Below are 15,041 nucleotides of genomic sequence, written 5' to 3'. Positions count from 1 at the left end.
TCTGGGGCACGGTGTTGGGAGCACTTGAAATAATGCTGTTGTCGAATTGGTGGGGAATGCAATATGGCGGCGGTGGCATAGCTGGCTGTTGACAGCATCAGAGGGGAATTCACCGCGTCGGGCATACGCGGTACTGGGGCGTGGGCATGGGCATGGGCATCCTCCACATTGAGGCTAATAATGTTGTCATTGCACATGATGATTTTTGTTATGAAGACTCAACTTTTGCTGCGAACCTCATGAGAAGTGTGTGCAAAATTCCAGTATGTGCCGCTTTCTGCTCTGTATTCAGTGATCTAGGTATTCAAACAACTGACACTTCACAATATCACAGCCTCTTTGAATTATTGTGTAAATACCTCAATAACTAATCTGAAGGTTCATAGATATTTGAAGTCTTATTAACTATCAGTTGCCCACAGAAATATGTTTGTCAAACTTAGATAGCAAATGATGATGATTTTTTTTGTCATAAACTTACTTCATCATTAGAAACTCTGCTGAAACCTTTCCTGAATCTGGGAAGGTGAAAACAACAAAAGGTTTTCCAAATGTCTCTCCTCATTTGACATAAGAGCCTCCACCTTCTTGTACATTCAACAAGTACTCTGCTGATCATGCTTATTTATATTGACTCAATCCACGTATTAATACTTCATAGTGTTTGTATTTTGTCACAGTGTCATATATAGATTGAAATTTCATGAACTTTTGTGGTTTGTTGTTGCAATCACTTCTTTTTATATCTTTCATGGTAACAGTCTGGAACTGCATTAAGGCTGATCGGAGAAGCTGTAAGGTCATCGTTGTGCCTCTCAGATCTGTTCACTGAACGAGCTCAGTTCCAATGGCTGTTAGCAACGTTTCTTGAACTGGCACGTACACATCCTCTTGAGGATGATCTACTTCACCAGGCAGTTGTCATCGGTGTCTGCAAGGCTGCAGCTGTTATTGGAACAGTAAGTACATATTTCTATCAGGTGTGATTTCAGTTAGAGGTGGATAAAGGCAGAAATTACAAATTTTTATTTCATTTCTTAATCAGTGTAAATACACAAAAAGCGGGTAAGGATACTCTCAGTGAAGAATGTCAGATCTGAAAAACACATTGAACAATGTGAGCCTTTTAAAGAACTTCACATTATTGAAAAAAGAAAAGTTAAAAGAGGTAAGTGATTGATTGTGCTAAGAGATAATAAGAAGACAGGTTCATCAAGACTATCATAGAAAAATTTTCAGGCGGGAAAACTCAAGGACAGCCAAGAATGAGAGTTTTAGATAGTGTGGTAAAGGGCTCAATTAAAAGAAAAAAGGAAGGTGAAAAGGTGATTGATTGTAGAGAACATTGTAAAAACAGACAGTTTTGGTAAAATATTGTCAAATCAGCTGAAAAACACTTACCTTGTAATTGATTTGTAATAATAATAAAATTGTTGTTTTAATTGTGGTTATGTACCGGTTTATCTTTAACAGTAATTTAACCTTTTGAACTTCACACATCATTTTAGACTCCCTAAAGAGATCTTAGTGAATGAAGTGGCTTTCTTTACAATGTTTTTAGTACTGTAATATGTAAGTCTTTGTAGTCAGCTGTATTTATGCTATTTTGCTTAATTCTGTTATCAAGTAAGGCTTTCTTATTGCTGCAGTGATGTCCTCTTCAATGTTTAAATGCATTAAAAAACACATCGAGTACATTCTTACATTCTGTTGCTGATAGTTTTGTTTTAGTGAACTTAGGAGCAACTTTGTAATAGGCGCAGATGTTATACAGACACAATGGCCAAGGAATTCATTGCTTGCATCAGTTTTGTTACTCTGCCATGGATAAAATAGATGCTCTGCAACAGAACAAGTTGTACTCCATGGCTGTCGATTGTATTGGGCGACCGTTTAAACAACAGTGACATTTTGGTTCCGCCGTTTGAATCTACGAGCCTTACAGAGATATCCTGTTTACCAGTGGTGTCAACAACAGAGAGCCACTGTTTCAACAGAGAGCCACTGTTTCTGCTTTTCCTCCCACACCACCAAGTCTTGCCATTTGTGACTGGCAGAAACTACAGGCAACAGCACATTCTGATAGCTTTAGCAGAGCTCAACAGGCTTACACTCTGAAGTGTAAATGCCGCACGAGTTCAAACATTAGATAGTTTTCTTAACACATTCACGGTGTCAGCCATTCTGGGTGGATCGAAACTCCAGACAGAATTTAAAATGTTGTTCAGGGTGATTCTCGAGTATTTTGGTATGAGACACCTGTGGTCTCCAGTAAAACAGAGTAATTACATTTTGTTTGACTTCTTACCCAAATTTATCTCTGTGTTATACTGAAAACATCTACAGAACAGTGCAAAAGAATGTCAGCCATATGTCCTGTGCATGTTGGTTGGAGACAAACTTCATCATTTCAACATCTACGTAACTACTGTGCTCTTCATAATTAAGTGCCCAGCAGAGGGTATATCAAACGACCATTAAGCTACTTCTCTACCGTTCTGCTCTCGAACAGTGTGTGCGGGAAAAATGAACGATTAAGTCTGTCCATGTGAACTCAGATTTCTCTTATTTTATTATGATGATTATTTCTCCCCATGTAGATGGGTGCCAACAAAATATTTTCACACTCTTGTTAAAAGAAAAAGGGTCTTGCCACAGCAAAAAATGCCTTTGTTTTAATGACTGCCATCCCAATTTGTGTATCATATCTGTGGCACTCTCTCTTCTATTTCATGAGCGGATCGCACACTGCACAGTAATACTCCAGAATAGTACAGACAGGCAAGGTGTAAGCAGTCTCTTTAAGAGACCCATTACATTTTCTAAGTGTTCTGCCAATAAATTGCAGTCTTTGGTGTGCTTTCCCCATAACATTATCTGTGTGATTGTTCCAACTTAAGTTACTCATGATTGTAAGCCCCAAGTACTAGCTGAGTTCACTCATAATTGTAATCCCCAAGTACTTAACTGAGTTCACAGCCTTTAGATTTGTGTGATGTATCATGTAACTGACATTTAGCAGAGCAGATGACTTCACAGTTTTCATGATTTAGAGTCAGTTGTCACTTTTTGCACCATACAGATATCATGTCTACATTGTTTTGCAATTCATTTTGATCATGTGATGACTTTATGTGATGGTAAATGACAGCACCATCTGCAAACAATCTAAGAGCGCTGCAGTGTTATTTGTACATTAACAGTTGTACCAAGGAGTATCGATAGGTTTACTGATCAAGAGTTGGCCTATGTGTACGTCATGTATGGGTTCATTGAATGCAATGGAAGAGTGACACAATGATGCTATGCAGAGGAGAGCAGAGCGACAGCTGTGTGGCAGTACTTTTGCATCTTTGGTTTGTCACCTATGAGAAACCAGATGCTTTCCTAAACTGATAGCATATTTCAACTTTTCCACACTTGTGAATGATTTTTCACAAAAACAAGGGTAACAGGGGTAATAAAGCAATATATCACAATTGTATCGAAACACTATAATAAGCTCCCAGAGATTGTGTGTTTCTTATACCAAAATATTCAGAAAATATTCCTGAGCAAACTCCCATAACTTGTCACTGGAGTGAGAGTTTGCACAGTGACACCACCTCCTACCATTCAGGACATATGTGATGCTGCAGCTTTTGCAAGCAACAACGATTTTCAGTTTGTTTTCTCTCAGTAAATAGGTAATGTAAGAAATTTTTTTTCCTTTAAAAAATGCGTACATTTAATGATATCACACATATTCGTTCCCTGTGACAGTTCTCAAAGCACTCCAACTACATAAATAGCTAATGAGGACAATCTGGACAAAATTTGTAAACCCTTCTTGTTATCTTCCTGTCGACATCTCTTCCTCCAGTTTGCTTTATTGATACATAGTATTATGGTGCACATTCTTCAGGGTATTTTCTTTCTTTTTAATTTTTTTTGTGGAAACAGTGGATGTGGTGGTTATTTTTTCACACAGTGTAGTTGCAGTCTTTTTCTTTATTACAAACCAAGACAATTTCTGGTTTCTCAGTATGTTTCTTCCTGATTTATTGAAAGTTCATTATTTACAACGTGTTTTTTAAAAGTAAATACTGTGTTAAAATAAAATCAGAAACATAAATAGTATTACAAATTTAGTGTTATATGAAAGCCTGGACATTAATTTACTTCAGAACATAATTTCCACTTATGATAAGGAAATTTCTGTATAGTATGAACAGCTTCTGAAATCCACGCTCATAGAAATCTACCACCTGATTTTTTACTCAGTCCTGTATTGATCTTTTGATTTTGTTATCTTCCTTGTAGTGTGACCAGCAAGATACTTCTTGAAGTCCAAGAACACTAGATCAGGGCTGTATGGAGGAGTGATAAAATTGTTCCCCACTATATGACACAATGAGATTTTGGTGCAGTGAGCCAGATATGGATGGGCACTGACATGCAACGTGCTGAGCATGTCACACTCAGTGTTTTGGATTGCATGGCGTAGTTTCTTAAAGAACTCACAAGGTAAAAAATTGACAGGAAAAACATTCTGCCTACCTCAAAACAGAGTGAACATAATTTTTTGGGCTGAAGTTGTTTGCTGAATTTTCAATTTCTTGTGCTATTTTGAAAGCCTCCATTCCAAAGACAGTTGTTTTGATTTTGGTGGTGTAATGAATCAAGTCCATGTTTCACCAGTGACGATCTGCCCTAACAACTTATTCCCTTTGACACAGTATCTCTGGAGGAAAGTTGCAGCACTAACTAAATGATTACTGATTTGTAAACCGGTCAGCATTTTTGGAACCCAGCAGGCACACACTGTAAGGCAATGGTCACAGTGGAGCTTTGTGGCATGGCCAGAGCAGCATGGCGAGCAGAGCAGTGCTGGCGAAACAGTGTGTGTGATTATACTAGTACTGAAGTGGACCGGTATGTAGTACAGTGGCACAGAGCTGCACTGAGCGAATCAAACATGTTTGTTTCATAGAGAGGCAACCAGAGCATTCGAATGACCCCAGCTGCATTCGGACAATGCCAAAATTATTTTGCTGTTGCTGTGGATAGCAGAGCCACTACTGTTGGTGAGTGTGTTTCATTTGTTGTACTGTTGAGAAAATGGTATCAGCGGAAGTTTTGATAGCAGCCATTTTTACTCAGCATCATTTATGATAGCAGTGAAACAACTACCATCACGTCTGATTCATTTTGGACAAGTTATGTGATGAGGTGGCAGTAGAATTACAGATGATAAGTCAAAATACATTTCCTTAATCTCTTGTTTATTTCACTGCCTTAAAACAAGTTGAAGTAGCATAACTGAGAAACACATGAAAATTGTGTTTTATTGTGTGAGAGAAATTTTCAATAACGTCTCATTTTGACAACTTCATTTGAAGGTCTGTTAAAGTTTCTTCTTGTCTGATAAGTGCTTTGTATAGAATGCTCTATATCTATTGTATTTGCACATTGACACCCATGGATCCTTGTAGATCACTGACAATGTTGTGGAGAACATGCACATTTCACAGTATTGTCAGCAAATTGAGGTGAAGTTTCTATTAGCTTCCAAAATGTGCTCCTATTAGTGCTCATTATTCCAAAAGCAGATTCTGTTGATCGTCATGGTCTGAAAAAGTGTTTGTTGAAATATTCATTCCATGGATCTAAAACCCATCAACTAAAAGATTTGATAAAATGCCTCAACTATGGGTATGCCTCATCTCCAATGAATACAAAAAACAACATAGCTGATGTCTTTGGTAGTGGAGAGTCTGGCTGTATATTAAGCTCCCCTTCTTGCATCAAGCGAAATACACTAGAAGAATAAAATCTACCACTTTCCCACTTCCCCCATCATCGATTATAAAGAATTTCCGTGAGGATCTGCAACTGCTTGGAGTACGACTGATTGAAAATTTTTGTAACTATAAAACATTGAATCAGAATTTTCTGAGCATTTTAGACAAGTTTGTCTTTTGTCAACACCACCGAATGCAACTGGAAAGTTCTGTGTGTTATATAAATCATTCACAATACTTAGAAAAATGCGCTTGCCTGTGGAGTGGCTGGAGGGTAAATATTAGAGCTATGTCTTCTGGTTTCTAAGAATCTGTAACAAATCTAGTTTCATTAGCTATTGACGACACTTAAATATGACATTATTTCATTTGAAAAAATGTGTAGTTGGTTGAATATCAGTTAGATATGGGAGTTTTACCTATTAATGATATGGCAAAATATCATTTGGCAGAACCTTGTTTCAGTATCTTAAACCATTTATGAGATACTAGAAATGTTACAAATAGTTCATTCTGGGTTTTTCGTTAGCACGCGAGTTCGGTATGAAGCACTTTACACACAATCCATTTCCTTGAGACTGATGACAGATAGTGATATCCTTATAAGTTTAAAGAATAACTCAGTATGTTAGCTATATTTCATATGCAGAAACATGTGGTCTAACATGCACTAAATGCAAATTCATGGTGACTTCTATTTTTCAATGCAAACTTTTTGAAGTTCTTGCAGTAGGTTACTTAATTTTGAAGTGTCACAAAAACCATGGACATTAATGAAAAGATAAGCAGTTCAACATCAAGCTGACAAGTAAAGCTATGAGATGGACAAGGATAAAATTTTTTTACTGAGTAGTTTCTTTAAAATCATACGAGAAAGATTGCGGATCAGACAGTTTGTGTGTTTTCAGCCAATACAGTGAAGCGGGCCTGCTGACTGCCGCACTGCTTCCTGCCCCCATTATACATTATACCTGGGTGCAAAGCAGCGTTGCGTCAGCAGCCCGATGTGCATTTCCACTCTACTCTGTTGTGCTGCTCCACTGTAATCCATGACTAAGTGTTCTGTAACATTTTCATACAGAACACTTCTTGAAATGCAAGAAAAATCATGTGAGAATGATGAAATCATGTAGCGTTTTCTTATTCGAATTTTTTTGTGTACTTGGTGCAACAGTTTATCAGTAATGCCGTATGGTCGCTCTCTTTAGTTCCCATCGTTCATATTTATGTAACCATCTCCAAATGCTCTACACCATTTTCTAACCATTTCAGTGCTGATGATGTTTCTCCATACATTTACTAATCAGTCAATGAAATTCACCATCTTTAATGACTCTTGAATTTAAGGAATGAATAACAATGCATTTTCAATCAACTGAGTCATAAATTTTTGTGCAATCTAAAGCTACTGCAATGACATTTGTGGGTAGCCAACAGTTGAAATAGTTTATGAGCATGTACAGTATGCCAACTGCAAAGCTCCAGTGGCCATGTTTCAAAATGGTAATTACTTTAAAAATATGCCTTGTATCGTGTATGTCACTTTGTAAGTATGAGAAGAATGTTTGGCAGAAAGAAGCTTCACACCTAAAGCCATTTTTTAATGCCAGTACCATTTTTGTCAAGGAGTTATATCATTACATATGTCTTTCTGATATTTATTTTTGCCTTTGAAATAATATCCTTTATGGCAAACCTCATAGTTTCCACATTTGGGAAAATCACTTCCTGCAGCTTCATAAAGTCTTCTGTTAGTTTGTAATTTTCCTTCACTTTCTGTCTTCTTCAAGAATAATACCTGAATAAATGTCGCCAAGAAGGTTGTATACATGGAAGAAGCCTGGAGATACTGACAGGTTTCAAATAGATTATATAATGGTCAGACAGAGATTTAGGAACCAAGTTTTAAATTGTAAGACATTTCCAGGGGCCAATGTGGACTCTGACAACAATATATTGGTTATGAACTGTAGATTAAAACTAAAGAAACTGCAAAAGGTGGAAATTTGAGAAGATGGGACCTGGATAAACTGACAGAACCAGAGGTTGTAGAGAGTTTCAGGGAGAGCATTAGGGAACGATTGACAAGAATGGGGGGAAGAAATACAGTAGGAGAAGAATGGGTAGCTTTGAGAGGTGAAATAGTGAAGGCAGCAGAGGATCAAGTGGGTAAAAAGACGAGGGCTAATAGAAATCCTCGGGTAACAGAAGAGATACTGAATTTAATTGATGAAAGGAGAAAATACAAAAATGCAGTAAATGAAGCAAGCAAAAAGGAATACAAACGTCTCACAAATGTGATCGACAGGAGTGCAAAATAGCTAAGCAGGGATGGCCAGAGGACAAATGTAAGGATGTAGAGGCGTATATCACTAGGGGTAAGATAGATACTGCCTACAGGAAAATTAGAGAGATCTTGGGAGAAAGGGAGAACCACTTGCATGAATATCAAAAGCTCAGATGGAAACCCAGTTCTAAGCAAAGAAGGGAAAGCAGAAAGGTGGAAGGAGTATACAGAGGGTCTATACAAGGGCGATGTTCTTGAGGACAATATTATGGAAATGGAAGAAGATGTAGATGAAGATGAAATGGAAGATATGATACTGCGTGAAGAGTTTGACAGAGCACTGAAAGATCTAAGTCAAAACAAGGCCCCGGGAGTAGACAGCATTCCATTAAAACTACTGATAGCCTTGGGAGACCCAACCCTGCCAAAACTCTACCATCTGGTGAGCAAGATGTATGAGTTAGGCGAAATGCCCTCAGACTTCAAAAAGAATATAATAATTCCAATCCCGAAGAAAGCAGGGGTTGACAGACGTGAAAATTACCGACTATCAGTTTAATAAGCCACGGCTGCAAAATACTAACACGAATTCATTACAGATGAATGGAAAAACTGGTAGAAGCTGACCTTGGGGAAGATCAGTTTGGATTCCGTAGAAATGTTGGAAGACGTGAGGCTATACTGACCCTATGACTTTATCTTAGAAAATAGATTAAGGAAAGGCAAACCTACATTTCTAGCATTTGTAGACTTAAAGAAAGCTTTTGACTATGTTGACTGGGATACTCTCTTTTAAATTCTGAAGGTGGCAGGGATAAAGTACAGGGAGCGAAAGGCTATTTACAATTTGTACAGAAACCAGATGGCAGTTATAAGGGTCGAGGGGCATGAAAGGGAAGTAGTGGTTGTGAAGGGCGTGAGACAGGATTTTAGCCTATCCCCAATGTCATTCAATCTGTATATTGAGGAAGCAGTAAAGGTAACAAAAGAAAAATTTGGAGTAGGAATTAAAATCCATTAAAACTTTGAGGTTCGCCGATGACATTGTAATTCTGTCAGAGACAGCAAAGGACCTGGAAGACCAGCTGAACGGAATGGACAGTGTCTTGAAAGGAGGATATTAGATGAACATCAACAAAAGCAAAACGAGGATAATGGAATGTAGTCGAATTAAGTCGGGTGATGCTGAGGGAATTAGCTTAGGAAATGAGACACTTAAAGTAGTAAAGGAGTTTTTCTATTTGGGGAGCAAAATAACTGATGATGATCGAAGTAGAGAGGATATGAGATATAGACTGGCAATGGCAAGAAAGCGTTTCTGAAGAAGAGAAATTTGTTAACATCGAGTATAGATTTAAGTGTCAGGAAGTTGTTTCTAAAAGTATTTGTATGGAGTGTAGCCATGTATGGAAGTGAAACGTGAACGATAAATAGTTTAGACAAAAAGAGAATAGAAGCTTTTGCAATGTGGTGCTACAGAAGAATGCTGAAGGTTAGATGGGTAGATCACATAACTAATGAAGAGGTATTGAATAGAATTGGAGAGAAGAGGAGCTTGTGGCACAACTTGACTATAATAAGGGATCAGTTGGTAGGACATATTCTGAGGCATCAAGGGATCACCAATTTAGTTATGGAGGGCAGTGCGGAGGGTAAAAATTGTAGAGGGAGACCAAAAGATGAATACACTAAACAGATTCAGAAGGATGTAGGTTGCAGTAGGTACTGGGAGATGAAGAAGCTTGCGGAGGGTAAAAATTGTAGAGGGAGACCAAAAGATGAATACACTAAACAGATTCAGAAGGATGTAGGTTGCAGTAGGTACTGGGAGATGAAGAAGCTTGCACAGGATATAGTAGCATGGAGAGCTGCATCAAACCAGTCTCAGGACTGAAGACCACAACAACAACAACGTCACCAATAGTTGACTGTGTCATCACACACTTCTGAGCTAGTATCATCCACAGGCTCTTCAAAACTAGGATCATCCAGATCATCAGCCCAATTATTTTGTTCCAAATTTTTCACACATTATCTCCCACAAAATTTTTGCACTTGGCTTTCACTGTACACACACAAACGTGTATCTGTCATGTCACTGCAACAATCAGTGCACAACAATTGCAACTAACTTCACTGACTGCTAGAATTTATCATATGTATTTGACTAATGTGGCCTGCAGCAGAAACAATATATGCAGGGAGGCTGCACATGACATATGTGACACATTTTTTCGTATAAAATAATATTTGTAAATAAAAAACATAATGTGAAACTAATGTAAAAGCTTTTGTTTTGAGCTGTGTTAAGGATTTTGTGCAAAAATTTGCATTGCTCCTTAGTGGAATATTCCTTGCAAAACAGCATAGCAGGCAATGTGTTAATTACTGAATTATTGTACCTGATTTTGTTGGTTTAGGACACAGTTGTGAGAGACTTGAGAATTCATTGCAGCTGCTTGTATGGAATACTGTATGTAACTTAATGTCAATAGTAGATTGCATGCAATTACATTAAAAAAACCGTGATTCTTTTAATTGATACCAATAAGAATTATGAGTTGTTGTGTATTACAGAAATTCAGTATCAATGATAAAACTAGTTGTTTAGCTAAATAAAAAGTTACTGATATAATGTCACATGCGAAGTCAAATACAAAATCACTGCAACCATTTACAAATAAAACAGAGGTCAAGGAGATAGCATATCTGTTGAATACCAGCCTTAAGAAATTAGCAGGAGAGTAGAAGAGAGGATTGATTGAAGGAGAGGATTGATCGAACTAGAAATGAAAAAGTGATTACATTAGCAGAATTTTTAAGAAAAGGACAAAAATAACATTAGCTGATGGTATGGTGATACTGGCAGATCACATGTGGAAACCCCCAGAGGACATATAGAAACAGTTCATGAGAGAGCTGAAAAGAAAAAAGAATTAGGATATCATATGGAAAAGCAGAAAAAAACCAGACCCTACATAAACCATTGATGTCGGGCAAGGAACAACAGAGCACAGTAATTTAAGTACCTAGTAGAATTGATAAAATCAAAAAAGTATCAGAAATAACACTAGAGAAAATGGTAAGAAGAATGGTGACAGTCTTCCAGCTATAGCAGAATATCTGTAACAAGAACTGATCTCAGTCATTGCCAGACTCGGCCACAGTTAAGACTATGATAATGCTATGTGGTCTGTATCTACATCTATATAGTTTGTATCTGACGAGATCCATACTACTGTCCAAGGTGTTTCCTGTTGGAAAGTGTGGGAAAAAAGATGAGAAATTCTGAAGAGTGTCATACAGGAATGCCCAAAAAAGTTGGGCAAGATCACAAACTATGATAAAATCTTTTTTTTAAAAAATAGTACTAGGTTTCTACAGACAAATGAAAAGACTAATAGTGCAGAGGAGAATATTTAAATTCATGGTAGTCAGAAAGACACAAATTACTGTGAGTTCAATGATATGTGAAAAGCGTTGCTGCCCCCAGTGTAAACTGCAGTGGACAACCTCATGATGAAGACAGTGGTTGTCACTGAATATCAATGTTCTAATGGCAGCTAGATGAGCCACAGCACAGCAAATTACTTGCCAGTTCAATGTTGGACAGCATCGGACGGTGAGTAGCTGTACCATCCCAAATTGCAACCTCAATATAGAGTAAAAAAGTCATTGCCCAGTGGAGTATTAGAAGTGTGTATGAAGGTTGCCTGGACTGCTGAGATACCACACATACTGGTAAATGCTGATGGTAGTGTCCAATTACATCAAAAACCAAAAAACCAAATTGGTCTGTGCATCACTACTGCAAGTATAAAGAAGCCCCTGGTTCATATGCCATTGTTAATCTAGCAAATGGTACAATAACCTGTTGTCCCTTGTGTACATATGTTTGTTCACTTGCAGAATTTGGCTGGCTGTCCATGCCTTTGATAAGATAGTATATCAGTTAAGCATGGACATGTGCTCAGTTGTTCAACCTCATACCCCTTCTCTTAACCCCTCCAACCCCTCTTTGTGCATACCAGTTGATCTCAGTCCTATTCAACACATGTAGGATGGCATCAAACAAGATGTGTGTGATTTGCACCTACCTCTGACCAGCGTCTGTGACTTTCAGGTGATGTTTCTGTGGTCATGGACCAGATGATTCCCCAGATCAAAAGTTATAAGGTGACTGTGTCATTCATTGAATCTAGTAGTTATAGTACTTGACTTAGTGAGGATATTTGTGGGGATATTTATTTAGTACATTGCAGTGGTCTTTGTGCTTACATAGGTGTATTCAGTTACTTATAGTACTCTTCTTTCCAACTTAAAATGTAATTTTTGTGTTTATGCTCTTCTTTCCAAGGATGCTGAAGTCTGTGAGCGAGTGAAGAAGTTAGTTGAAACTGCACTGAAAAGTGCATTTCTACCATCCCGCATCGCAGCTCTTCACGGAGTGCTATATCTTCTCCAGGCAAACTATTTGAAGGGAGGAACAGCAGAAGATGCTGTACATGTACTTCCACTGGCAATAGAATACATACAAAAACACATATACAGCAGCGACAGGTAAGGAGAAAAAAATAATAAATGAGTGATTGTTTCTATGAACACCATTGAAATGTTTACATTGCACCTGAAATATTAACATTACTAGTACTAGCAGTGGAAAACCCAGAGTGTGATATTCACGGTCGTAATAGTAGCAGGCAACTGTTTGCCTGAAACATGAAGCAGTGTCACTTCATAATTTATTTCCTGTTGTTGGTTGCTGTTGGCAAGGTCTTCCTGTGACAGAACTCTATTCATGAACCGTACAGGATATCACCTTTTGCAAATTTATATATGTATACTTATAAATAGCAATAATAATAAAGGGTACATAAATAAAGAGATTAATGGAAATCAGTTATTTTCAATTACTACCCAAATTTTAGTTTTTAGAGTTTCTCTCCTTTTGCGTCCATATTAAGCTGAACTTACTTTCTCATAGTAGAGCTCTACTCTCTCCATGTTAGGTGCTTCTTCTTCTGACGCCGCAAAACTTATTCTTCTTGACCGTGTAGGTAATGTAAATTTCATTTATCTGACTTCTTCTATATATTTGCAGTAATGGCTTACATCTAAGGCTGACATTCCACCCATTATTTGAGTCAAACATAGAAAATTCTTAAGTACTAAAACATTACAAAATTCCTTCTTCAATTACAGTTACTGGTTAGTACAGTTCGTTTGTTAACTTCAAAAAAATTCCTTTGTACGTAAATACAAATGACTTATTTACATTCCTTCACATCGTGTTACTATATGTGCATTTAATGCATCCGCGTTTTATTTTCCTGTCATGCGTACATCATTATGAGAGTATAATATTTTCCTAGGGAAAAACAGCTTTTATGGATTACTAAGGAAATATCATTCATCCTTTCTTAAGTCACTTATCAGGGAACGCCCTTTTCTTGGAACTGAAATGTATTAATGACTCATGTACTATATACCATTGTGTTGCTTATAATTTTTACATGTAGCTTCGCGTTCATAACGCAAAAGTTTTTGCATTATGTCATGCTTACCTCTTTACGATTATGTGGAAATTTCAGTATTCGCATGTGACATGATATGAGTTGATTAGTTTTATTTGAGGTCACATGCCTCCGTGTTTATGTGCACTTTGTAGTCAGTAGGTATGGGTAAATGTTTTGTAGTTGCATTGCGACGATGTATATTCTTATTCTTCATTTGCTTGATGACCAAAATGTACACATAGACATACTAATAACTAAATCATTTCTTTAAGGTGTGGCCCGTTTTTTCATTTGGTACTTATAACACCCGTCGTAAATCTCTTCTTCTGCGCCGTGTCGATGCACTGGTCACTGCAATACAAAAAGTTAATAACCAACTTAAAAACTAATTGTGTTTTGTAGCTCATAGGCCACACATATACTCGGTCATCACATTCATTTGCATACGTTTCCCATATTTCGTTCTTATTTGTTTATATACTTATCTACTTGCATTTGTATTCCTTTTATTCATTTACCCTGCAAAGAAAGTTACTTTGACATCTCCTACGGTTGTTGTTGTTGTGGTCTTCAGTCCTGAGACTGGTTTGATGCAGCTCTCCATGCTACTCTATCCTGCGCAAGTTTCTTCGTCTCCCAGTACCTACTGCAACCTACAGCCTTCTGTATCTGTTTAGTGTATTCATCTCTTGGTCTCCCTCTACAATTTTTACTCGCCACACTGCCCTCCAATACTAAATTGGTGATCCCTTGATGCCTCAGAACATGTCCTACCAACCAATCCCTTATTCTAGTCAAGTTGTGCCACAAGCTCCTCTTCTCCCCAATTCTGTTCAATACCTCCTCATTAGTTATGTGATCTACTCATCTAATCTTCAGCATTCTTCTGTAGCACCACATTGCAAAAGCTTCTATTCTCTTTTTGTCTAAACTATTTATCATTCACGTTTCACTTCCATGCATGGCTACACTTGTAAGGTAACAGGGGATAATATGGAACTCTTTCAAGTAATTTAAAATTTAAAGCACGGCAGCAGAGATAATATGCTGGGCAAAATAGACCGGAAAATACTTGTTTGTGTTTTGATGGACGTTGTAGTTCCGTGGGATAGTGTTTTGGTTTTCTTTTAATTGCAACGAATTATATAAGTGTGGTGATAATTTGTAAAATTATATAATGTATTTATTGTAAACGAATTGTGGCCATGTTTAGCAATTGTTTTGACTACTGTGGTGTCATGTGACCCGACTCAGGACTGTGGATGTGAGCGGGAAAATCGGGGTCTTTTGTGGTTGGCCGTTGTGGTGGTGAGTTGGGAGCGGGAAAGTGCCGCGAGTGCAAGCATGGACGCCAGGGTATGCGAAGGAACAAAGTGAAAGTGTGTGGGTGTGAGACAAACAGTGTACGAATTGCACCGATTATTATTTGTGAACTTAAAAATGCATGGCCACAAC

At 37.7% G+C, this 15,041-nt stretch overlaps 1 protein-coding gene across 1 annotated transcript in view; it reads left to right on the top strand.

Annotated features, from left to right (window-relative positions):
• LOC126253366 (huntingtin-like) overlaps positions 1 to 15,041 on the top strand; it is a 549,449-nt gene that overhangs the window by 475,470 nt on the left and 58,938 nt on the right. The window contains exons 45-46 of the mRNA XM_049954640.1: positions 762 to 959; positions 12,428 to 12,630. Of these exons, the coding sequence (XP_049810597.1) occupies positions 762 to 959; positions 12,428 to 12,630 (401 nt within the window). The remainder of the gene's footprint in view (positions 1 to 761; positions 960 to 12,427; positions 12,631 to 15,041) is intronic.

The sequence above is a fragment of the Schistocerca nitens genome, chromosome 4 (assembly GCF_023898315.1).
Source record: "Schistocerca nitens isolate TAMUIC-IGC-003100 chromosome 4, iqSchNite1.1, whole genome shotgun sequence".
NCBI classification, from domain to species: domain Eukaryota; kingdom Metazoa; phylum Arthropoda; class Insecta; order Orthoptera; family Acrididae; genus Schistocerca; species Schistocerca nitens.
Note: the sequence above shows the minus strand (reverse complement) of the source record. Positions and strands in the feature narration are given on the sequence as shown.